This window comes from Thalassophryne amazonica, chromosome 17 (genome assembly GCF_902500255.1).
Source record: "Thalassophryne amazonica chromosome 17, fThaAma1.1, whole genome shotgun sequence".
NCBI classification, from domain to species: Eukaryota; Metazoa; Chordata; class Actinopteri; order Batrachoidiformes; family Batrachoididae; genus Thalassophryne; species Thalassophryne amazonica.
In genome coordinates this window covers 13,675,733-13,700,909 of record NC_047119.1, presented here as the reverse complement: position 1 = coordinate 13,700,909, position 25,177 = coordinate 13,675,733, and the positions used below count along the sequence as shown (strand labels likewise).

At 41.1% G+C, this 25,177-nt stretch overlaps 1 protein-coding gene across 1 annotated transcript in view; it reads right to left on the bottom strand.

The window, feature by feature from the left end:
- lamc3 (laminin, gamma 3) overlaps positions 1–25,177 on the bottom strand; it is a 334,434-nt gene that overhangs the window by 220,197 nt on the left and 89,060 nt on the right. The window contains 1 exon segment of the mRNA XM_034192005.1: positions 18,515–18,681. Within this exon segment, the coding sequence (XP_034047896.1) occupies positions 18,515–18,681 (167 nt within the window).

The following is a 25,177-nucleotide window of genomic DNA, read 5'->3' as shown; positions in this document are numbered from 1 at the left end:
GCTTGGCTGATGCAAGCGCACATGATTCAAATCCATATAGTTTAAAAAAAAAATAAGAAGGTCAGATAGTTTTCTAACAGACCTCGTATATTTAATTAATTTATATCAAGTTGTAGAGATTTGGTTTGACTTTGAGTTTAAGGAAGATAATTTTATGAGGTTTTATATTGAGAAGCCTGATTTACTTTTTATATTTGAAATGGCATAAATAAATTAAAATGTGTGAATTCCAAGGGGCTGAATACTTTTACAAGCCACTGTATAGTCTGGCCAATACACCACAATATGGGTGATTATGTGCTATACCTGACAGATATACATTTTTGTTTGTTTTTTTGCCTCATTGTGATGTTGTTTTACAAGGCATCTTTATCTATTTATTTATTTTTTTGGATGGTGCTACCCTTCAGGCTCAGATTTTAAATCAAACCACATTCCATTTATAGCCAGGAGCCAAAGTCCGATGAGGTCTCAGTGGAAATGTGGAGAGATGAATACAGAGGAGACAAAGGGTGAATGACGCATCTGACGATGGGCTTATGTTCACTGAGGTTACTGAATATCAAAGTAAAATAGAAGTAAAAAAGACTCAAGCGGTCAACACAGCTCTTGCAACCCACTCCTTATAACTCAGACATCAGAGCTGCTTTCTGACCTCTAGGGTACATCAATCCTTCATTATCACACTGTTTGTCAAGAAAAGCACCAGTCAGATGTGGCCACTGAAGAACAACAGAGCTGTATTCTGTATCTGATGCCGTCTGCATCATTGATCTTTTCATACATTTTACACTGTATTACCGTAATAGCCTTTTTGCACTGGTGAGATTAATTGTCTTCAATGTACTTTGAAGGGACGAATATAAAACAACAAAAATTGTTCTGCAGTTTTCTCAGATTTTTTCTTCAATTTTTCACACTGCTCTTCAAACCTCTTCAAATACTAATTTCATGCTTTGTGCTCTCACCGTGTTGAATAGAAAATCTGAGAACCGTGATGACAAAAAACTGTTTCAGGTGATACCATTCTGAAGGTCTGCTAATATAACAGTAAATGTGCAGAAAGGGCACGTTAAAATCATGTACACAACTTCATAGTAATCTAAAGAAAAGAAAAACCCAAATAACTACCAATTAATGTGTGCTATATATAGGGTGGAGGTTATAATTTCACCCTCTTTGTGAACAGCCTGTAACCACAATTTTTTACATAACAAAGGTCAATGTCTGGAAAATTGTTGTAAAACTGGAGAAATCCCTACTCTTCAGGGCCCCTTCACAGTTGCAACACACATGGGTGTAACTGTGCCGAGCTCCCCCCCCCCCCCACATACACACACAAATGGCATGTGGAGTGTGTCGGCGTTACCCCCCCCCCCCCCCCCAAAAAAAAACACAAATGGCTTGTGGAGTGTGTTTTTTTTTCTAAAACTACATTTATCATCTTGTTGATTTTAGGCATTTTACGCTCCTGTTATAGGACAGCGATGGTAGTGCAGTGGTATTGCTTCTGTCTGTTAATCAGGGCTTTTGTAAATTGCAGGTTCGAATCCCAACGGTGGCATGTATTTTTTATTTTTTGTTTCTACATAGTAGCGCACGATGTGGATCCACATGCTCCAGCTGCTCGCACTGCATTTGTCCACACGCATGCATAAAACCGTTGCCGGTGTGTCGTGCACACCTGTGCAACCGTGCGTCCTTCCCGACAGCAGGTGGACTGTTTCATGGTTCCCCATTTTGTGTTTGGTTTCAGCAACTTTCGTGTTATGTGTGAAGGGGCCCTTAACATTGAATGAATTTTCAAAAATTCATAACTCTAAAACTGATCAAATTTCTTTCAATTTCAATTCAGTTTCAATTTATTTTCCTTTATATAGCACCAAATCACAACAGAGTTGCCTCAAGACACTTCACACAGGTAAGGTCTAACCTTACCAACCCCCAGAGCAACAGTGGTAAGGAAAAACTCCCTCTGAGGAAGAAACCTCAAGCAGACCAGACTCAAAGGAGTGACCCTCTGCTTGGGCCATGCTACAAACATAAATTACAGAAATAATTCACAGAACAATTCACGGATGAATATACAAGAATTGCTGTTGGTGCACAGGACAGGAGGGTCGCCAACACAAACACAGCTCCCATCTCTGGATGGAGCTGCACCTTAAACAGAGAAAAAACAGAATCAGGCATCAGAAAGACAAAAAATACTATATAATTTATAATATAATGTATAATTTGCCAGCATTAATCAACAAGAAAAACAGAAGAAATACTAAGGTGATCGCCGGCCGCTAGCCCTAAGCTTCACTAAAAGACCCAGAATTTAGGTGAAGTTGAGGCCACGGCCTGCTCCAATTACTAATAACATGAATTAAAAGAGCAAAAAGCGTAAAACAAAACTATACCAGTATGCTAGCCATATGAAAGGGAAAATAAGTGCGTCTTAAGTCTGGACTTGAAAGTCTCCACAGAATCTGATTGTTTTATCGATGCAGGGAGACCATTCCACAGAACAGGGGCACAATAAGAGAGAGCTCTGTGACCCGCAGACTTCTTATTCACCTTAGGGACACAAAGTAGTCCTGCACCCTGAGAACGTAAAGCCCGGGCCGGTACATAAGGTTTAATTAGGTCAGCTAGGTAGGGAGGTGCCAGTCCATGAATAATTTTATAGGTTAGTAACAGAACCTTAAAATCTGATCTCACTGGGACAGGAAGCCAGTGAAGGGATGCTAAAATGGGTGTAATGTGGTCAAACTTTCTGCTTCGTGTCAAAAGTCTGGCTGCAGCATTTTGAACCAATTGGAGAGCCCTAATGCTAGACTGCGGTAAATCAGAAAATAGAACATTGCAGTAGTCCAATCTAGAAGAGATGAACGCATGGATCAGGGTCTCAGCATCAGCCATAGACAGGATGGGACGAATCTTCGCTATATTTCGCAGGTGGAAGAAAGCAGTCCTAGTAATATTTCTAATATGGAGGCCAAAGGACAACGAAGGATCAAAAATTACCCCAAGGTTCCTCACTTTGTCAGTGTGATGTATGACACACGAGCCTAGGCTGAGTTAACTGGTCAAATTGATGCCGATGTCTCACTGGACCAAGAACCATCATTTTAGTCTTGTCAGAGTTTAAAAGTAGGAAGTTTCTAGACATCCAACTTCTCACTGCTGCAAGGCAATCTTCTAAGGATTTTATGTGAACGAGATTACCAGCAGTTATCGGCATATATAACTGAGTATCATCTGCATAGCAGTGAAAGGTAATCCCAAAACGCCACAATATGTGCCCAAGGGGTGCTATATAAAGGGAGAAAAGCAGGGGGCCTAAGACAGACCCCTGAGGAACCCCAAATTTCATGTCACTAAGGTTAGAGGTAGTGTTACTGTACAAAACACAGTGAGAACGACTGGTCAAGTATGACGTCAGCCATGCAAGGGCACTCCCAGTAATCCCAAAATGATTCTCCAGCCTATCAAGTAGAATATGATGATCCACTGTATCAAATACACCACTGAGATCTAACAGCAGCAGAACCGTAGTGGTGTCCCAGTCCATTGTAAGCAGAAGATCATTCACCACTTTAGTGAGAGCCGTCTCAGTGGAATGATATTTTCTAAAAGCAGACTGCAGTGGCTCAAAGAGATTATTCTCAGTAGGATAGTCTACGAGCTGTTGTGACACCATTTTTTCCAGAATTTTAGAGCAAAATGATAGATTTGATATCGGTCGATAGTTTTTCAATACACGAGGGTCAAGATTAGGTTTCTTAAGTAATGGTTTAATCACTGCAGATTTTAAATATTTAGGAACTGATCCAGAAGTGAAAGAAAGATTAATCATTTCCAGCAGAATCGGCCCAAGAGTGGGCCACAGGTCCTTAAACACTTTATTTGGTATAGGATCAATTCTGATTTCGTCAGCATGTCTAGAGAGATACTATCAAATTCTGTAAATCTCTGTAATACCTCAGTAGTGGTGCCCACCTCAATAGCAGGGTGTAGTGGCTGGTTTGAGGCATGCTGGGATATGTTCAACCTAATGTCATCTATTTTCTTCGTAAAGTAATCTAGAAAATTTTGTGCTGTAAAAGAAGAGTGAGCTACAGGTGGTTGTCCATGAGTAAGTGTTGCCACTGTGTCAAACAAGAACTTTGAGTTATGCTTGTTTTTGTTGATCAAATCAGAGTAATAGGTCCGCTTTGTGTTATGTGGGCCACTGAAGAGGAGGTACTGCTGGCCCACCACCACCAGAGGGCGCCCTGCTTGGAGTGCGGGCTCCAAGCACGAGAGGGCGCCAGACCCAGAAGAAGTGACAGCTGTCACTCATCCTCAGTACCAGCTGTCACTCATTCATCATCATCATCATCACCATAAAGGCCGGACTGCAACTCCACCTCCTCGCCGAGAAATTGACTACCGAAGAGGTAATTTTCTCTGCTGACTCATATTGTTGAGTGATAATTTGGACTTCTTTTGCAGCCATTATCCTGTGGTGTTCGTCCTTATCTGTGGGATTGGCGTTTGGTGTGACAGCGACGGCTTCGCCTCACACCCCAAACCAGATAAGTGGTTTAAACAGGAGCTGCACGAGTGTGTGATTGGAGGTGGAGGTGCTCCCTCCTAACTGAGTGCAGACTGTGGATTACTGAGTGTGCGGACTCACACTCATTCATCTTGTCTTTGTTTTCTGCCAGCAGTACCAGGGTTGACAGCCGAAGACAGAGGCCACCTGGGGACTCGGGACTTGGCGGCTTCGGTGTTCTTCAGACCGTTGGTGGTGGAAGCCATGTGGGACGTGGCTTCTCTCTCGTTGGGGGTCTTCTATCTTCAAGCCTGCCCACACGTCACCTGGTGTTAATTGACTTTACAAATTTTGTCTATTTAGTTGTGTGTTGTCACAACATTAAATTGTTACTTTTTGGCTTATTCATTGTCCATTCATTTGCGCCCCCTGTTGTGGGTCCGTGCTACGACACCTTCCCAACAGCTTTGTAGCCAATAATGCATGCTTATAGTCTAAGATAGCATCACGCCACGCAAGGTGAAATACTTCTAATTCTGAACGACACCATTTCCGTTCTAGACCTCTTGCTTTATGCTTGAGGTCACGCAGGTAATCATTGAACCAAGGTGACTGCGATTTGGGGGAGCGCGGTTTCAACACAGGTGGTGCAATCATGTCGAGTGTCGTTTTGAGCACTGAGTTTAAACTATCCACAAGTCTGTCTACTGACTGGGTATTTGTCAAAAGTGAGGCTAAGACATCAGGCAGTCTAGCTTCTAGTTCAGTCTTAGTTGAGGAGTTGATGCATCACTGCAGTGATAAATAAGGTTGTTGTTCCAGTAAACACGGCAGCGAAACTGTAAACTTAAGAAGTGAGTGATCAGAGACCACTGATGTAAGAGGCATGATGTCAATATTCGTGACAGCAATACCACGTGCAAGAACCAGATCCAAGGTATTTCCACTAATGTGCGTTGAATCCCTAATGCATTGCCGAAATCCTAATGCATCCACAATTTCCATAAATGATTTGCAGAGGGGATCAGAAGGCTTATTTATATGAACGTTAAAGTCACCAATGATCAGAATGTTATCTTCACTAGTTGACAAGTTAGAGATGAATGCACCAAATTCATCTAAGAATTCAGAATATGGGCCAGGAGGCCTATATACAGTGACAAAGTAATACGGCTGATTTTTATTCTTCTGACCTTGGCAATGCATAATATCCTGAGCGGAGTGGAGAATCAGATGCTCAAATGAGTTATATTTGTGACCCTCAACAGCTAATAAGCTAAACCTAGATTTATAAATAAGAGCAACACCCCCGCCTTGCTTCGCATAACGAGAGACGTGACTAAATGTATATGCTGGTGGGCAGGCTTCATTTAAGGGGAGGACAGCTGTAGGTTTAAGCCAGGTTTCACATAACCCAATCATATCTAAGTGATGATCAATATTTAAATCATTAATCAACAATAATTTTGAGGACAGTGATCTTATGTTAATGAGACCCAGTCTAAGGACCTCAGTGGGGTTGACAGTTGAACTGTTTGGGTTTAGGGGTGGTTCCAGAGTAGCATATATAAGATGCCTAGAAGTAGGTTTAGGTTTGAGACATTCTATGATTTTTATGGACATGTCGACAGGAGCAGGCCACAGTCTTAACTTGTTGAATTTCCCTCCCTGGCAGATAAACTGCACTATCACCATAGTGGATTTTCTGCACTAATTTCTCTGCTAAGCTAATGGATTCCACACCCACATTTGTCATAAGCCTTGCAGGGTCTCTAATCACCTGCTCCATGGCCTGCTGTAGATTCATAATGTTACCCTCCCTGTAGAGATCTATCTGTGTTCGCAGACAAGATGGCGGTGCCTTCCCCAGTAGGGTGGAGGCTGTCCGGCATCAGCAGGCCATGGTGGCCCCAGAACGAAGGCCAGTTATCAATAAAGCTAAAGCCTTGCTGTTGACAAAACTGCACCAGCCACCTATTTAATGATGTCAGCCTGCTAAACACCTCTTCAGTACCCCGGGAGGGGAGGGGACCAGAGGCTATTAATTGATGCTGACACATCTTTCTGGCAAGGTCACAAGTCCTCTCTATGTCCATTTTTGTGACCTCTTTAGTGCTTCATCCTGATATCATTGGTGCCGACATGAATAACTATGTGACTATATCTCATGTCATGTTCCTTCGTCTGTCTTCCCTTCTGCAGCATCAGCACCCTAAGATGGGATGCAATGTTGGGAGCTCTGGCCCCAGGAATACATTTAATGTCAGCCAGCATCTGTAACCTGACTTTGCGGGTGATAGAATCCCCTATCACTAATGTCCGGCGTTTCGGCCTGGAGATAGGAGTGGAAGTCACTTGTGGGCTCGGAGATTTCACATCAGGTACATCCAAGGGGGAGAACTGATTCACAGTTCGCAGTGGCGAGTGTGATCAGGGTGCCACAACCAGGCACCAAGCCCTACGGGGCTTCCTCCGCCTCGCCACAGTCCGAAAACCGTCCTCCACAGCCAGCATTTCTAGGCTGATGCTAATGGGCTTGCTAGCCAGCCCAGCACTAACCTCATCTGGAGTGCCCGTAACATCTAACTCCACTGCGCTAAGAAGCACGGCTCTCTAAGAGAGCCACCCTATCTTCCAGCATCACGTAGGATTTATAGAGGGTGTAAAGTAGGTAAAGTAGTGTACTTTGTGCACTAGGAAATTCAAGAGTATAGCCAAGCAAGCACAAGCTAACCAATAATGGATAAGCTAACCACTCCTAAGGCTCACACAGATGCAAATAAATGAATTAAAGTTCACAGCAGTTACACTGAAAGAGTAGCAAAAGTATTAGAAATGTAGGAACAGTATATATATATATATATATATATATATATATATATATATATATATATATATATATATACCACTCCTAAGATTAACACAAGAGTAAAGTACTAAGCTAAAGTTCACAACAGTTACACTAACAGTTAACTAACAGAAGTATATAAAAAACGATATGAAAAAAATGAAAACAATGGACCGAAGTCGCTAACGCAAGCTAACCGCTAGCGAAAATGCTAGCCGCTCCTAAGATTTACACAGGAGTAAAATAATTACTTAAAATTCACAGCAGTTCGACTGAAAAACTAACAGAAGTATTAACCAGGTAAAAAGAACAAGCTATAAAAAAAATGATGGGTGGGAAGGGAGGAGTCGACCTAGCTAGCGAAAGCTAAATGCTAGCGAATGCTAACTGCTAGCGAATTACAACAGGACTATAGTTAAATAACATTCAGAGTAGATACAATTAATAACCAGAAGAGTGCTAAACAGAAATAAAAGAAACGTATACAACCGTATGAAGTTCAGAATAGCGTCACAACAACAAACAATCCGTCGGAAACAACTTGCCCAACAAGTTGCTCTTTCATATTTGAGAATTATGTAGGATGGTATCCTTTATCAACTGATGAGGTTTGAACTGGAATACAGATTGTGGCCATTTCAGTTTAATATAGAAAGCCCCATTTAATGTATATTTCACATTATATCTTGATCAAAAGATGAAAGTGAGGTGAAAACTGGCACTCACTATCACCTGACAAAGTTTGATCCAGATTGTGGATTTTGTGGACATTTGAATTTAATATTGAAAAGCCCATTTGATGTACATTTTGCAATATATCTCAAACAAAAGTGCCTCAATCACTCATTTTTCTGTTAAGGATTTACCTACACCACCAAAATTGGATGGAGTTTCCAATTTTATGCCAGTTTGTCCACTTTCCATTTATCAGTTGGAAACAAATTGCCAAAAAGCAATGACAAATTGTGCATCGCAGAGAGAAACAATGTTCAGTGAAAATTATCTGGAAAAGAATTCAGAAACTGAAAAATTTGGAGAAAAAAAAAAAACTGACAACACAAGAACAAAACTTTGATTCAAATGCATGAACTAAATTCATACTCCTGAGATTAAGATCCCATCTAGTTTAGCTTATGAAAATCCACTTTAACAGGACTTTGGAAACTTTTTTCCAAGGTAAAATTTGTGGAATTGGAAAGTAGTGTTGGTGGAGGTTTGTGCTCTACGAGGGTGGTGCTTTAGTTTGTTGTTGGCTTATATGCCAGTGGTATAATAAAACACTGCTTCATCAGTTCATTTTATTGTAATATTTTGTATTTATTTACTTGTTCATTGAGTGTTTTTTGTTGTTTTTGTGTGTGTGTATATCTCAACATGTAAGTGCAAGAGTGTGTGCGTGTGGTTGTGTGTGTGTGTGTGTGTGTGTGTGTGTGTGTGTGTGTGTATCTGAACATGAGCGCACTGAACATGAGCGCACGGGTGCGTGTGGCGTGGAAGGGAACACACCCGGTGGATTTTCTTGGCAAGAAGGCATTACAGAAGAAGGTTGTTTGCAGCTGCACTGAGCACCTCCACAGTGGAGAGGACACTGTAGGCGCACAAAAGTAGTAAAGAAGTTTAAAGTTATGATCCCCGAGCTAGCTGGATTCTAGCCACATTTGCATTCAGACCTCACCAAATCCTGCTCAAATAGACAGAAAACAAACTGTCTTAAATACCATTTGCACTGTTCACAGCAAAAAAACAAAAACAACAACAAAAAACAAAAACAACCCGCATCAGCCTGAATCCCACTCAAGATGGATTGCCAACCCAAGTGTGCACTGGGCTTAAATAAGTCAAGTCAGGATTACGAGGAGAAAAAAACGCGAAGATCAAGACACGGCTAATTTTGCTCAAAATATTATGGCCAACATTTATTGGAGATTAGATTAGATAGAACTTTTCTGAACCCTTGAGAAGACTCCCTCAAGGAAATTGAGGTTCCAGCAACATTGTACAGCAGCACACAGGGTAAGAAGCACACAGAATATGAAAAGTGAAATTAAAGCAACAGTTTTCAAATAGGATAAAATGGTAAATGGACTGCATTTATATAACACTTTTCCATCTGCATCAGATGCTCAAAGCACTTTACAATAATGCCTCACATTCACCCTGCCATACAAGGCGCTCAATACACACCAGAAGCAATAGGGGATTAAAGACCTTGTCCAAGGGCCCTTAGTGATTTTCCAGTCAGGCTGGGATTTGAACCGAGGATCTTCTGGTCTCAAACCCAATGCCTTAACCACTAGACCATCACCTCTCCATTATAAATATAAATATACAAATATAAATTCCAGACATACTACAAAGGCATTTTTCAGTCTGTTGGTCCTGTACTTGGGAAGGAGCAGTCTGTGGCTGAAGAGGCTCCTCTGGTTGCTGATGATGGTGTGCACAGGGTGTCTGGCATCGTCCATAATGTCCAGAGGTTTGTCCAGTGTTCTTTGCCACCGTCACCAGAGAGTCCAGCTTCATGCCAGCCTGCCTGATCAGTTTGTCCAGCCTGGATGTGTCCTTGGATGTGCTGCTCCCCCAGGCACAACATGGTGTAAAAGAGGACACTGGCTACTACGGACTGGTAGAACATCCACAGGAGTTTCCTGCAGATGTGAAATGACTGCAACCTCCTCAGATAGTACAGCCTGCTGTGTTATTATTGCAGTACTCATGGTCATCAAATCCATGAAAGGGGGGCTGTTAGTCCATATTCCACAGTGGAAAATAACTGTCCATAGAAAATGGACCGTGGAGTATGCATGTAGACTTGCACATGCACAATGTTAAATCATTTAAATCTGCTCATTTTGATATGTTCACCCATTTTATCTCAGAGAGATTATATGCCAAATAATTTTATAGTCAAGATGCAGCTAAATAAGTCTATTTCTCTCTTTTCATGCTCCAGGCCAAACCAGCCAAAACACTGTCAAAATCAAACATGGTTACACGTCCATATACAGACAGATACAGCACAGTGTCACAGCACAACATCAAATTTAAACATTATGAGGCAAGTAAACATATGGCAACACTAATTATTTGAATGTCCAAAAGCACAGAATTAAAAAAAAAACACTTTGATTGTCTTCACATGTAATTTGACATGAATAACAAAACAAATTAATTCATATATCAGAGATAATGACATGCCGTTGGTGTTGTTTTTGGCAACATTTGTTTATTTGGCTATCACAATTAGTCAAAAGCTGGTGAACCAATTTTTAAGAATCATAGTGGATAAGTTGGAAAAGAACCAAAAAAAAAAAGTGCTCTCATTGTTTATCCACTGCTGGCAAATGCTGCTTTGGTACAAGAGCTTGCTACATTCTGATATGATTTCAAGGTATGTGATAGTTGATTTCAGAATGCAGACACCAACTCATCAAACTAGCAGTGTCTAGGTTTGTTAATCAAGGGCCATATCTCTACCAAAATTCGTCAATCTCATACAATATTACAATATGCATATTACCCACCTGTAACAAGGAATTGTACCAAGTTTCCCAAAATTCTTCCTAAAAATGTGAGAGGAGTTGTATTAAGAATGCAGGCACCCACTGATGAAACTGATTGAGTCTAGATATGTTAATCAAGAGCCATAACACTAGTAAAATGGGCCCAACTCGAACGATATGATAATATGTGTGTTATGAACCTACAATGAGGACTTATACCAAGTTTCATAAAATGCCTCCTAAAAATGTGACAGGAATTGAGTTTAGAAAGCTTATTCCATTTTTGGTATGGACGGACAGACAGATGGAAATCACCACGACATAGTCCCCTTTCAGGCCTTCAGCCAGCAGGGGATTAAAAACCTGCATAACAGGGTAGATTTGAAAATGATCTCTTATGCTGTCTATTAGCAGGGTATTTCAAAAAGACATGCATTTGAGGCAGACCCTGGATCTGGTTAGAGTGCATTACATTTTGACCAAGATGTGCATCCATTTAATTAGTATTTTTGCATTGCTTGTCATAGATTTGCAATGTGTATCTTGGTGAAACTCCTGCACAGGAACTGGGTTAACCAGACATAACCAAAGCACTGTTGGATCTTGGTAGAGATATAACGTATTCTGTATTGTTGGTGTTAATCAGCAGTGACAGAAGAACTAATAGTATGACTGATTAAAATGAAGAAAAAGAAGTACATGTGTATCATCACATTTATTTTATTAAGTATGGTGTGCATGTAACATAAACAACCAAATAGAAAAACTGTAATCTTAAAAAATAAGGCAATGCTAAAATACCCTCGGCCGTATGAGCATTGTGTTCTTTGCAGTTGTTTAATTAATTATTATGATCCTATTGTCTTATGTACAATTTGTGCATGTTCAATAAAACCCCTCTTTCAATCATTCATAAACAATATTTGCATTTTAATGGCATTTGCAGGAGGCTTTGCGTGTGTGTTTACATGAGCTTTTGACCGAGTTGATGTGTTCTGACGCCAATATCAAGTTCACACGTGAGGATGCCAGAAACAACCATTTAGCCTTCTTGGACTGTGATGTTACGATTGGAGAGAACAGGCAACTCCAGACAGGGGTTTACAGAAAACCAACTCACACTGACCAATATCTGCTCTTTGGCTCAAACCACCCCCTTGAACACAAGCTCGGAGTGATCAGGACGCTTCAACACAGAACCCTACAGGTGCCCACAACTGCAGAGGGAAGGGCTAAAGAACAACAACTTGTCCGGAAAGCCCTCACAGTATGTGGGTACCCATGATGGTCCCTGGACAAAGTGCAGAAGTCCCAGAGAACAAAGAGACCAGATAGACAGGAGACAGAGACAAGAAGAAGAGGAGTGTCTCTCCCTTATTTAGCAGGAGTAGGGGAAAACTACAGAGGATCTTCAGACAGCACAAAATCCCAGTTTACTTTAAACCGGTTAACACCTTGAGAAGGAAATTAGTTCACCCTAAGGACAGGATCCCTAGTTACAAACAGAGCAATGTAGTGTATTCTATCAGATGTCAGGAAAACTGTAACAAACACTACATAGGTGAGACTAAGCAACCTTTACACAAAAGCCTATACCAGCACCGCAGAGAGGGCGCCAGTGGACCTCAGTCTGCAGTTCATCTCCACCTTAAAGACACTAACCACACGTTTGAGGACAAGGAAGTTAAAATATTAGCCAGAGAGAAGAAATGGTTTGAGAGAGGGGTCAAGGAGGCATTCTTTGTGAAACGCTTGAAACCCAGCCTTAACCGGGGAGGGGGTTTGCGGCACACTTTATCCCCTGTTTACAATGGGGTACTCAGGTCAAAGCAGTTTCAGTCTTTTGTTCATGGTAATGAGTCATTCACGTCATCAGCAGAGTCGTCAAGGGAGCCATCAGGAGAGGGACAGCTGCCCTGTCATTAGGAGGGTGCTAACTAGAGCACAATAGGTGCTGATTAGAGCTATTGTTTAGTCACTAGCCTATAGCAGTCTGCCGCTCGGTAGGAGGGGTCTGGTTAGGTTTAAAACTCCAGCTTTTGTGACTTCTTGATTATTCTTCTCTACAAGAGTCAAGACAGAAGTCAGACCACCAGAGCAAGAATTTTAGCTGAGGAAGCTTCTGCGATTTGAAGCAAAACGTCCTCGCAACGTCAAGCAACCCAGTCCAGTCGAAGATTCAAGCTTCTCTACTATGTTATTTTGTCACTGTATATAGGCCCCCTGGCCCATATTCTGATTTCTTAGTTGAATTTAGTGCGTTCATCTCTAGTTCGTCAACTAGTGCAGATAACATTTTGATTATTGGTGACTTTAACATTCATATATTAATAAGCCCTCTGATTCCCTTAGCAAATCATTTATGCAAATTGTGGATGCTTTAGGATTCCAGCAATGCATTCAGGACCCGACACACATTAGTGGAAATACCCTGGATCTGGTTCTTGCACGTGTCACAAATATTGACATTTTGCCTCTCGCATCTATAGTCTCTGACCATTCACTTATCAGGTTTACATTTACACTGCCACATTTAGTGGAACAACAACATTGTCTACTACTGCAGCGTCATATTAAACCCTCAACTATGACTGAACTTGAGGCCAGACTACCTGATATTTTAGCTTTGAATCTGGAGAATGCTAAATCAGTGGACAGCCTCGCGGATAGTCTAAATTTAACGCTTAAAACTACACTTGATAAGATTGCGCCTCCTCTTTTAAGGTCATGCCCTCCTAAGGCACAGTCACCTTGGTTCAATGATTATTTGCGTGACCTCAGGCAGAAGGCTAGAGGTTTGGAATGGAAATGGCGTTATTCCAAATTAGAGGTGTTCTGTCTTGTGTGGCGGGATGCTATTTTAGATTATAGGCATGCACTACTGGCCACGAAGTGGACCTATTACTCGGATTTGATCAGTAAAAACAAACATAACTCAAAGTTTTTGTTTGACACGGTCGCATTTCTTATTCATGGGCAGCCACCTGTTAGTCGTTCTCCCTTTTCAGCACAGGATTTCTTGGATTATTTTGAGAAGAAAATAGAAGATATTAGGCTGACCATATCTCAGCACGCCTCGGCCCAGCCATTAAAACCTGCTATGGAGGTGGGCGCTACCATTGAGGTGTTACCTATATTGACAGAATTTAATAGTATTTCATTGGGCATGCTGACGAAACTTGTGGCATCTACAAAAAGCACAACCTGTTTATTTGATCCCATACCAACAAAATTGTTTAAGAACCTGTGGCCCACTCTTGGGCCGACTGTGCTGGAAATGATTAATCTGTCTTTAACCTCTGGATCTGTTCCGAAATGTTTTAAATCAGCAGTGATTAAACCATTACTTAAGAAATCTAATCTTGACCCTAGTGTATTGAAGAATTACAGGCCGATATCAAATCTGTTATTCTGTTCCAAAATTTTAGAAAAGGTGGTTTCACTGCAGCTCATAGACCACCTCACTGAGAATGAACTTTTTGAGCCACTGCAGTCTCCTTTTAGGAAATATCACTCTACAGAGACAGTGCTCACTAAAGTTGTGAATAATCTTCTGTGAGCAATGGACTCAGACACCACTACGGTTTTGGTGTTGTTAGATCTCAGTGCTGCGTTTGATACGCGTTTGATGGATCATCATATTTTGCTCAATAGGTTGGAGAATTTTTTTGGGATTACTGGAAGTGCCCTTGCCTGGTTGACGTCATATCTGTCCAGTCGTTCTCGATGTGTCTTGTATAATGGCATTAACTCTGACCTTGCTGACATGAGATTTGGGGTTCCACAGGGATCTGTTTTAGGCCCCATGCTTTTCTCCCTGTATGTGGCACCCCTTGGGCGTATACTGTGGAGTTTTGGGATTGCCTTTCATTGTTATGCTGATGATACTCAGTTGTACATGCCAATAACTACGGGAAATCTCACTCCCATAAAATCCCTGGAGGACTGTCTTCTATCAGTGAGAAGTTGGATGTCTAGTAACTTCCTACTTTTAAACTTTGATAAGACTGAAATGATGGTTCTTGGTCCAGCGAGACATCGGCATCAGTTTGACCAGCTGGCGCTCAGCCTGGGTTCCTGTGTCATACATCATACGGACAAAATGAGGAACCTTGGGGTAATTTTTGATCCCACGTTGTCTTTTGACCTCCACATCAGGGATGTTAATAGAACTGCTTTTTTCCATCTGAGAAATATAGCGAGGATCTGCCCCATCCTGTCCATGGCTGATGCTGAGACCCTGATTCATGCTTTTGTTTCTTCTAGACTAGATTATTGTAATGTTCTATTTTCAGGGTTACCACAGTCCAGCATTAGGGGTCTTCAGCTGGTTCAGAACGCTGCTGCCAGACTTACACACCCATTGACACACCCATTTTGGCATCTTTGCACTGGCTCCCTGTCTCTGTGAGAGCAGATTTTAAGGTTTTGTTATTGACTTATAAGGTTGTTCATGGACTGGCGCCATTTTATCTGGGTGATCTGGTGGAACTCTATGTGCCGGCCCGGGCTTTGCGGTCGCCGGATGCGGGACTTCTCTGTGTTCCCAGGGTGAAGAAGAAGCCAGCAGGTCAAAGAGCTTTTTCGTATCGTGCACCCACCCTGTGGAACAGTCTTCCTGCGACCGTGAGGCAGTCTGAGTCTGTGGACATTTTTAAAACCTATTTTTATTCTCTTTCTTATGGATAGTTTTTATTTTTATTTGTTTTATTCTTTTACTTCTGTTTTTATTTATGTATGTGAATTTTTTATTCATTTTTAATTATTTATTCAATTTTATGTTGACTTGTTTTATGTAAGATGCCTTGAGACATTTTGCTGTGATTTGGCGCTTTATAAGCTAATTAAATTAAATTAAATTAAATTAAAATAAATTTATTTACTGCTAGCTTTTACGTAATATGTGAGAAACAAATATATAAACACACAAAACAAAAGCGGTTTTGTAGACGTCATGGTGTAGCGCTACTCTGATTGGCTGTCACCCGCATCACTCAAACACAAAATGGATCAGACTGAAACAGAATGTGAGTTTTTAACCTCTTAAAATACATCAAGGTTAGCCATCTTTGAACTTGTGCAAGGTCTGTCCCAAGAATTTTTTCTGTGAATTTGCCCTATTGACGTATCCCATAATCCCTTGCGTGCCAGAGAGTCGCTGCAGTCAAACAACATAAAGAATACACATGATGACAATTGTAAATGAATATTATACTACAAAAATGTAATTTTTTATGCTTTTCGTCACGTTAATAAGAGACTGCTGCATGATACCCTGAAAACTTGCTAAAACAATTATAACAAATAATCCGTGTCTGCTATGTGTAGTCTGCATGGAATTTAATAAATCGAAACCGAATTTCAGACATATTATATATATTAGTCTGGAACAAAGAGGACAAACAGTGTTGTAAAGAACAATAATCAAGATGTTAAAGAGCAAACTTCACTTGCCCCCAGAACGACATGATCAGGAAGCGAGCGTGGCTCACAGCAGCTCCCACTGAAAATAACAGCGAGACAGCCTGTGATTCTTGCATGTTTACATAAAACAAACACAATAACAACATCTATAAGCCCAGAGAATATATTCCTGACAGTTTTAGGCACAATATAAATGTAGTTTTATGTTGCGATGTTAATCGTGTTGTCTGTGTGCAGCGGTTAAAGTGCAGCGTGATCAGAGCGTCTCAATGCAGTTACTGAGATCTCGCAGCGCGGCAACCTCTTCGAAGTTTTGCGGGATTTGAAACATCAATAGGGCGAATTTCAAGAGTCTGGCAGTAATAAGACTGGATTTATGCTGAACACAGACAGACGGACGAAAAGCCTTCACAAAAATAAGATAAGCTGGACACCATGTCATAAGCAGATTCAGTAAATGAATGAATGAATGAATGGTCTGAATCTCAGTTTCTGGAATATATTTTGGATTACTGCCAAAATCAAATCACAAATCCAAGTGAAATTCTTCCTTTTCTTTCTTTCTTAATTCTTTCTTAATTCATAAGTTTCGAGATGCCACTTTGAGAGTGCATACCTACCAAGGAAGAATACGTTCAAGGAAATGCACTCTGGATGAAATTCAAAATAAAATCCCTCATTTTCTAAGACAAAATCCATCCACTCAAGATATTTCATCAACATGCTCTCACAACGTTTTGAGTTAAATGTTGCTGTGTGCCAGATTTCTCACCAATTTTCCACGGAAATCTGTTCATTGCTTTTTGAGTTATGTGAAAACTCCATGGCAGAGGAAATAACCTTGATGCAAACAAACAGCAAGAGATAAAACCATCACAACTTTGTTTCCTGACTCACAATTCTTAAAGTATGGTTGGCAAACGCAGGAAACAAGTGTGTTGCACTGAGATGTGCACTTTCATTTTTATTCTTGCACATTCTCTCATTCTTGCTCTCTCTCTCTCTCTCTCTCTCTCTCTCTCCCTCTCCCTCTCTCTCTCTCTCTCTTTTTACATTCTTTGTTAATATATTACAATGATTAAGTTGGGTGCAGTACTCTATTTAGGACGCCATCTGCTTGGAACCAAGAGTGAAAGTAATTAAAAGAAGCTTGCTGCTTAATAGAATCCAGCAAAAACCAAAACAATTTATGCACCGCTCTTCTTTTTGTTTTTTTTATCCCAAAGCCAATTACAATTCATACTTGACAGCATTCAGTAAAAGTGCACCGTGTGATAAAGCCAAACTCGATAATACGTTTGCTAATTCAAACATGCAAAGCTCCTGAAGTGGGCTCCCCGCAAACGTGTGCTTATGCATAATGAGTGTGTGCTTCAAGTCAGCCAGGCAGGCGTGATACATGTGTGTAGGCTTATTAAACACCGTTGAATATGGATTTAAAGATAAATTACCAATTTTATCAAACCAGTAAACAATGGACATTATGCTGCAATGCACCATGGGAGTTTGGGGTTTTAGATGTTGTGAATGTCATCGACATTATAAAGAGTAGACACCCCATCGACCGCTACTGCCTATTGGCGCTGACAAGCCGTGGAGCCATATATATATATATATATATATATATATGTGTGTGTATGTAAAGATGTGGATCTGGATTCAAATGTGGTTGAAAGTTACATGTAGCTTGACATGACCTTGTTTATCAATATATTTCATTTTCTGACCCTCAGGCTGGTGGCCACAAAGGCCAGCGCAGCTTGCAGGGAAATTCTGGAAAATTTGTCCTTTCCTAAACTTCTAAATTACATAAGACACTAAAATAGTGGCATGTGGAAAACAAATTTAATACATGCAATCAACCAATAATAATAACTATCAAATCAAACAGTTCCCAGTTGCAGTACCACACCACTGCTTTCTGTTGGTATGGGATTATGGGATGATTTGGACAATTGCAGCAACACACAGTAATGACTGGTCAAGTACTGGTGGAGCTAATCAAGTCATTCAGCAGTCATGCTCAGTCATATTATTATTCACCAACTTCACCATCCCTAATTTTCCTCAAGCTTGGGGTGTTTCTATCCTGGTGGAAGCAAAACTAATCATGCATCTGGGACTACAACCCTGAAGCCAGGTAGTTTAACACTCAGGATCTATTTCTCATGGTGGAAAAGGGTCTGATGACAGCAGATTGGTAGTACTCACTCAGACACTCATTGGCGGACTCTCCTGTGGCTCTGGCCCAGGGTCTATCCTGGTAAAACGGATGGCATTTCTGACAGTCATCACCCACTGTATGATGTTGGCAAGCACAGGCCAGCCTGCCGTGTTCATCTTCAACACATTCACTTGCGTGGCCGTTACACTTACACCTGAGGAAAACACAGAATAGGATATATGAGATGTACAGTGCACCACATGAGTAATGCAACAAAATGAATGAATTCAAATTTCAAAAAAGCATGAATTTCAATAATAATAATAATAATAATAATTTGCACAATGCAGTATATTCCACCTACACATCTCCACATTCTGTAGATATTATGCCATATAGGAGCTGGACATAGTTGTCCTTAATTTGGTGTCAAATAATGTATTGGCTTGATTGGAGCCCTTGTTTAGAAGATGAAGCGACACCATGATACTTGCTAAAATATCAAAATCCAACCATAAGCCAGATCCCAGTAACCAATTAGAACAAAGAGCTAAAACTTCTCAGAGACCCTCAGTTTTTCTTTGGCCCTATCAAATTTAATTTTTTTTTTAAATGACTGGAAAATCCTGCGTTGACCTAAGACCTAAAAGAAACCACCCTCATGATATCCCAGTATCCACTGACGACACAGATCAGAACTTGATCTTCAACCTGAGGTTTCACGTAGCTTTGATTAAACATTTTTTTCAGTAAACGTCACCAAAAATCAGAGCTTTAACCTTTGACCCCAATAACGGAAGTTAGAGAACAGATTGTTTCACGGGTTTAATTAATCAAAGACCCCAAGTATGAATCTCGCGTAAAGCATGCATTTGGGTGTATTATATTATTTCACATGTGCAAATTATCTTTGCGCAGATATCTGTGTGCGCGTGTACCCTGTCAAAGTTGATTTCTGCTCGCTCGCGGTGGATTTCTGCACTCTCGCTTGAAACCCCAACCAGTCCCAGCAGAGGACTGCCCCTCCCTGAGCCTGGTTCTGCTGGAGGTTTCTTCCTGTTAAAAGGGAGTTTTTCCTTCCCACTGTCGCCAAGTGCTTGCTCACAGGGGGTCGTTTTGACCGTTGGGGTTTTTACGTAATTATTGTATGGCCTTGCCTTACAATATAAAGCGCCTTGGGGCAACTGTTTGTTGTGATTTGGCGCTATATAAATAAAATTGATTGATTGATTGATTGATTGAAACTTGGGGGAGGGTTTGTTGGCACTATGTGGGAAGGAACCAGGGGGTCAGTACTAGCACTGCTGTGATTGGTTGTTTCTGAAGAGTGACATTTGATTGACAGTCCTCTTCTGACATGGAAGTCGGTCGGACACGGCCTCGTTTCTGCTTAAAACTGGACTCGGCATCATTGATCTCAGCGACAGATCTCTGAAGCTTCTGTACAACAATCATTTCCACATAAATTCAGCATTATTTCATAATAAATTACAAAAAGTCCTAAAAATCACCAGAGATTAATGAAACCCTGCACACCTGAGTCTGAGTGTAGAGTCAGTGATCAGAGCACTGCACTGCACAGTATCAATTTTCAATTTATTTTCAATTTACTTTCAATTATATAGCACCAAATAACAATAAAGTTGCCTCAAGGTGCTTCATGAAAGTAAGGTCTAACCTTACCAACCCCCAGAGCACAGTGGTAAGGAAAAACTCCCTCTGATGATTTGAGGAAGAAACCTCAAGCAGACCCGACTCAAAGGGGTGATCCTCTGCTTGTGCCATGCTACTGACACATTTTACAGAACAATTATTGACGGTTTTAGAGTATCCCAGTATCCTTTGCGCGCTGGGGAGGGAGGCTTGATAATGGCTCAGCTTAATGCTAACTTTAACATTGAAAATGTCATAGACATGTTATCACATTAGCATAGGTCCCGTTTTTAAGTTATAAAATACATCTATCAACTGTTTCAGAAGACCATAACAGGACGGTTTAACATAAAAAGGTAAATATTACTCACAGACATATGCTCATGAGGGTTTTAGCGGGGAAAAATTAAGATAAAGTGAAATAAAACAAAGAACCAACGAAGCAGCAGATCGAAGATCGAAGGTTCAAAGCAAAGCCACGCTGCAGAAACGGTTGATTATACAGACCCGCTGCAGGGTCTGTAATCAATGTAGAGAAATGATCATTTTCTTGACAAACACCCCCCAAAACAATGGCCACTCTGAAGGACCGATAAGTGAATCGTTAAGCAAAAAGGCTAAAAGGTCGATGGATCAAATCATTTCTTAAGGATACATGAAACGAACCGGTTCATGACATGCAACCCTAATAGCAACACACTTTAAAAAAATAAAAATAAAACTCACATTAAAGACTCACGATTATCTTAGTTAAACACCTAAGGGCCCTGTCCCACTGGCGTTTAGGAGGATTTGCGGATGGAATGCGCACAAAAGTGGCCCACATCCGCCAAACAACTGCAATAACCGTGTAACATTCCTGTATGAGTCGGCCACCATCCGAACACATCCGTGATCATCCGCAGAGGCACGCATGTCCGCAGCCAGGATTTTTGAGCGGCTCAAAAATCCTGCTGCGGATGAGATCCGCATCACTGCCTGAACACATACTGAAGACATATGCAGGACATACACAACCAACGCGCCGCATATCCCCTGTCATCCGCTGATATCCGCAACCAACGGGTTGGCGCGGGTTGGCGCGGCTTGGCGGCAGACCGGGACAGCGTGCAAAACAGATATGACACGTGCCCAGCACAGCCACATCACGGTCACAAATGGTATGTCGCGCATGCAGACAGAGTGGGCACGGATGGAGCGAGTGCATCATGGCCGCTGTGCCCCTCATGGGGGCGCCTCTGCGGTCGCCTTCGCTTCTGTTCCCTGTTATATCCGTTTTTCTTCCTCATGTATTCGCTGATCCACCCCGGAACATTTGTCATTTCTGCCCACCTTTGTTGCGGACGCTCAGCTTTTGTCTCCTCATTTCATGCGCAAATCCTCCTAAACGCCAGTGGGACAGGGCCCTAAATACATATTTTGGTTGAACTCACCTCCATAATGGCACAATGTTGCAAACAAGTTGCTTGTCGCTTGTCCATTCCACTGACAACGAAATCTTGGCCTCCACAGCGAGAACATGATTACACATGAGATTTGACACCGCAAAGGCACCATTCTCATCAAATTCCTCCTCGCTCGAGGAGCAGTTTCCACTGAATACGTGTACATAAAGATAATTTGCGCACATGCAAAGATAATTTATGCAAGCGCAGTTAATCTCTACACGTGTGAAATAATATAAAGCGCCCGAACGCATGTTTTATGGCATTTTGGCACCAATCTGATGCCATACCCAAGTTTCTCTTTGATCTAAATGGACATTTTTCCTGACAGTGACAAGAAAATCCTATTTTGACTACAGCCTGACCGATATATCGGCCGACCGATATTATCAGCCGATATGAGCCCTTTTCAATGTACTCACTATCGGCCGAAATTTTGCTGATAGAACGCCGATAATTTCTCATAAACAGAAGAGTTACTGAAATAATGTTTGTGTCTACAATGTAAAGCGTCCTTGCACTGTTTGTCCAGCAGATGGAGCTCTGACTCCATTCAACTGAGAGCTGCTTACACCCCTGCTTAAATGTGTTCATCACCGGCCCCCGTAGTTCGCCGTCACACTGCCCTGATCGGGTGACAAAAGCATGCAAGTAAGTTTAGAAGGATGTTGTTTGTAATAACTTTGCGATTACACTCACCCGACATTTCTCCTGTTTCAGTTCAACTCAGTTTGATTAACTCAGTTTATGTGGTAATGTGTCAAATGTGCTTCATTGCATCGGTCACGCTTTTTATTAAGCTCACGTTTTGTTTTGTAGACCTTATTTCTAGCATGAAAAACTTTCATTTACTGCTAAGAGGTTGAAACATTCAGATTCACTGGTCGTCCAGAAGGGTTCTGGGAATTACTGCCGTTCGCCATTAACCCTCTGGGGCCGACACCATTGTATACGATGGCTGGGATCAAGCTTTAGTAAATTGTAAATAACTTTTTAATGATATGAGATAGAAACTTACTTTTTTTGCTGAAAAGTTAAATCCGCGGTCTTTCGATCCACCGTCGGCCATCTTGATACTCCTAGAAGATGTGTGACGATGTGTGCAATGTGAGTGTCCAATCGGAATTGGTTCACTGTCACATGGTTTTCCAAAATCCATTTGTAGGGCAGATTTACCTCATGTGATAGTGATAGTGATAGGAGTGATATCTTACTAGTTGGCCTGTTTGAATAGCCGCCTAATTGCTCCAATTGCATTTTTGCATTTTTTGAACTTGAAAATTCTTCTCTGTTATAAAGTTAATCAATATGAGGACAAAGCTTCAGCTTTTAGCTCATACCTTTTTTGTTAAGGGTCCAAAAAAGAACATTTTATTCATTAAAAAAAAACAAACAAACATAATATCAGCTGATTTATCGGCTATCGTCAAATCAGCCGATTTATTGATTATCTGCATTTTTTTTATCCAAATATCGTTACTGGCATCAGCCTCAAAAAAATCCATATCGGTCGGGCTCTAATTTTGTCCTTTGCCAGATATAATGAACAGGTTGTCAAAATTGTTATTTGAAGAAATAACAAATGCAATGAATCACTTTAAAATACTGAGCTTTTATAAGCAGAACGGATTTTTTTTTAATGTTAGAAATAATTTGTCAAAAGAAAAAATAATCTGCTTTGGCTACTGCTTGCAACAGAGGGTTGTGCACAACAAGAAAAAAAAAACCTACTCTTACCTTTTCACTTTCTTCTTGATGACACAAACAAGCATATGCACAGGATGAATGGAATAAGACGAGAAGGGAAAGTGGGAAGCTATTTCCACTGTAAGGATTTGTCACTTCCCATTACCTTTCACAGGGACACACTTGAGATGACCTGAGATGAGGTGGCGGTTTTATTCTCCTTCAATAACACCACTCCTCTGTGTGCTTTGTGCCAAGCTGCTCTTATTCTCCCAGAGTGTGCCAGCAAAAAGATTGTGTTTGCATATTAATCTGCTTTATATGCACATATACACACAGATAACCGTGTTTACATAAGCTTTACCATACCTACAGGTAAATAATGATCAATAACTTCAGTTTAATTTGCACTAAAACAACAGACCGTGTCTGGCTATAGTGAAGTGGCTCATTTCCAAGCACAATCGCAGTTGGCAAATGTCATCATTTTGGATCCAAAGGTAAATGGGATATGGTGTGCACAGGGAAATACATTTAATGTTGGATGCCAGACTGTTTTCAACTGTGGAGGATTATCAGAAGACTTTCCACAAATATTCCCTATTTTGTGTTTGCTCTGTTAACTATGGCATGATTTCTTTCTCTCTCTCTCTCTCTCTCATACACATATATGGGTGATTCTTTAACTACGGGCACTATTGGCTTTGTAAATGTAATTTCCACCACACCATTTCCTTACAATATAAAGCGCCTCGGGGCAACTGTTTGTTGTGATTTGGCGCTATATACATGTGCTCTGATGTCACTGTTTATCTCCATAGAAACTACCCAAACAATCTTTCATACAAACTGTTTAAAGGGACATTACAGTGTTGTGGTGGAAATTACGGCAATAGTGTGGGACAACTACATTTTGTTTAAAAAAAAAATCACAACAGTTGTATGACATTGAATACCCCAATTATGTTTTGATTATTTTACTGATATTTTATTCAGAGATATTTTAAAACATTAAAACAAAAAAGGCAATATTTGCATATAATGATGCTGAAAAAGGTGAAAAGTCATCATGGACTACTAGAACAAATTTCTTAATCACACTTTCTGTTGTGTGTTGGGGGGGGTTTGGCTGGATGTTTTTGTGTTGTTTTCTTTTCTTTGCTCTCCAGGTGGTATGCAAACTGTTTTTTTGTCTGTGGAGCAGGTGCTGCAGAAGAGTTCCTTCACCCTCATCAGCATTATTGCACCTGTGGAGGATGTTCACGTGCAGGCCTACTGACTCGCAGCACCTGTGGATGATGCTCACGTGTAAACTTAAAGACTTTCAGCTGAAGCAGATAATGAGATGGCGTTCTGCATTTAAGCCATGAGTGGTTCAAGCAGAATTGCCGGGAACTCGACCTTGTGACGTTCGTTTGTGAGACGCTGAGGACCGTGCCAGGGTTTGACACATCGTGCCTGTGAAGGAGGACGGGTGAGGGACACATGCTGTCAGCACACATCAGAGGTGATTATTGTCTGAATGATAGTTAATAGTAATTTGGCATTTTGTTACGCAGTATATTTGAACATTGATGAGAATTGTGCAGTTTGCTTCTCACTGCCGTGGCGTACGGACTGATGATCCTCCACCTGTTGTGAGAAGCTGCTCATTTACATAAAGCTTAAATTCAGACCTGAATGTGTTGCTGATAGTGTGTGCCTCTGAAAGATATTTGCTGTAGCCCTGTTGACTTACCTCACCTTTTCCATCCTTCACAGAGTCAGTTTGTCGTGTCCACCTGGGGGGTGTTTGGCGGTGAATCTGAGTCCAGAAGCGCCGAGGCTTTGATCCTTTGGGGCGCTAGAGAGCGCGCCGTCCTTCACTCCGCCAGACAAACTAAATATTTATGTTGTACACTAATTATAGCACTGGAGGGGAAATAA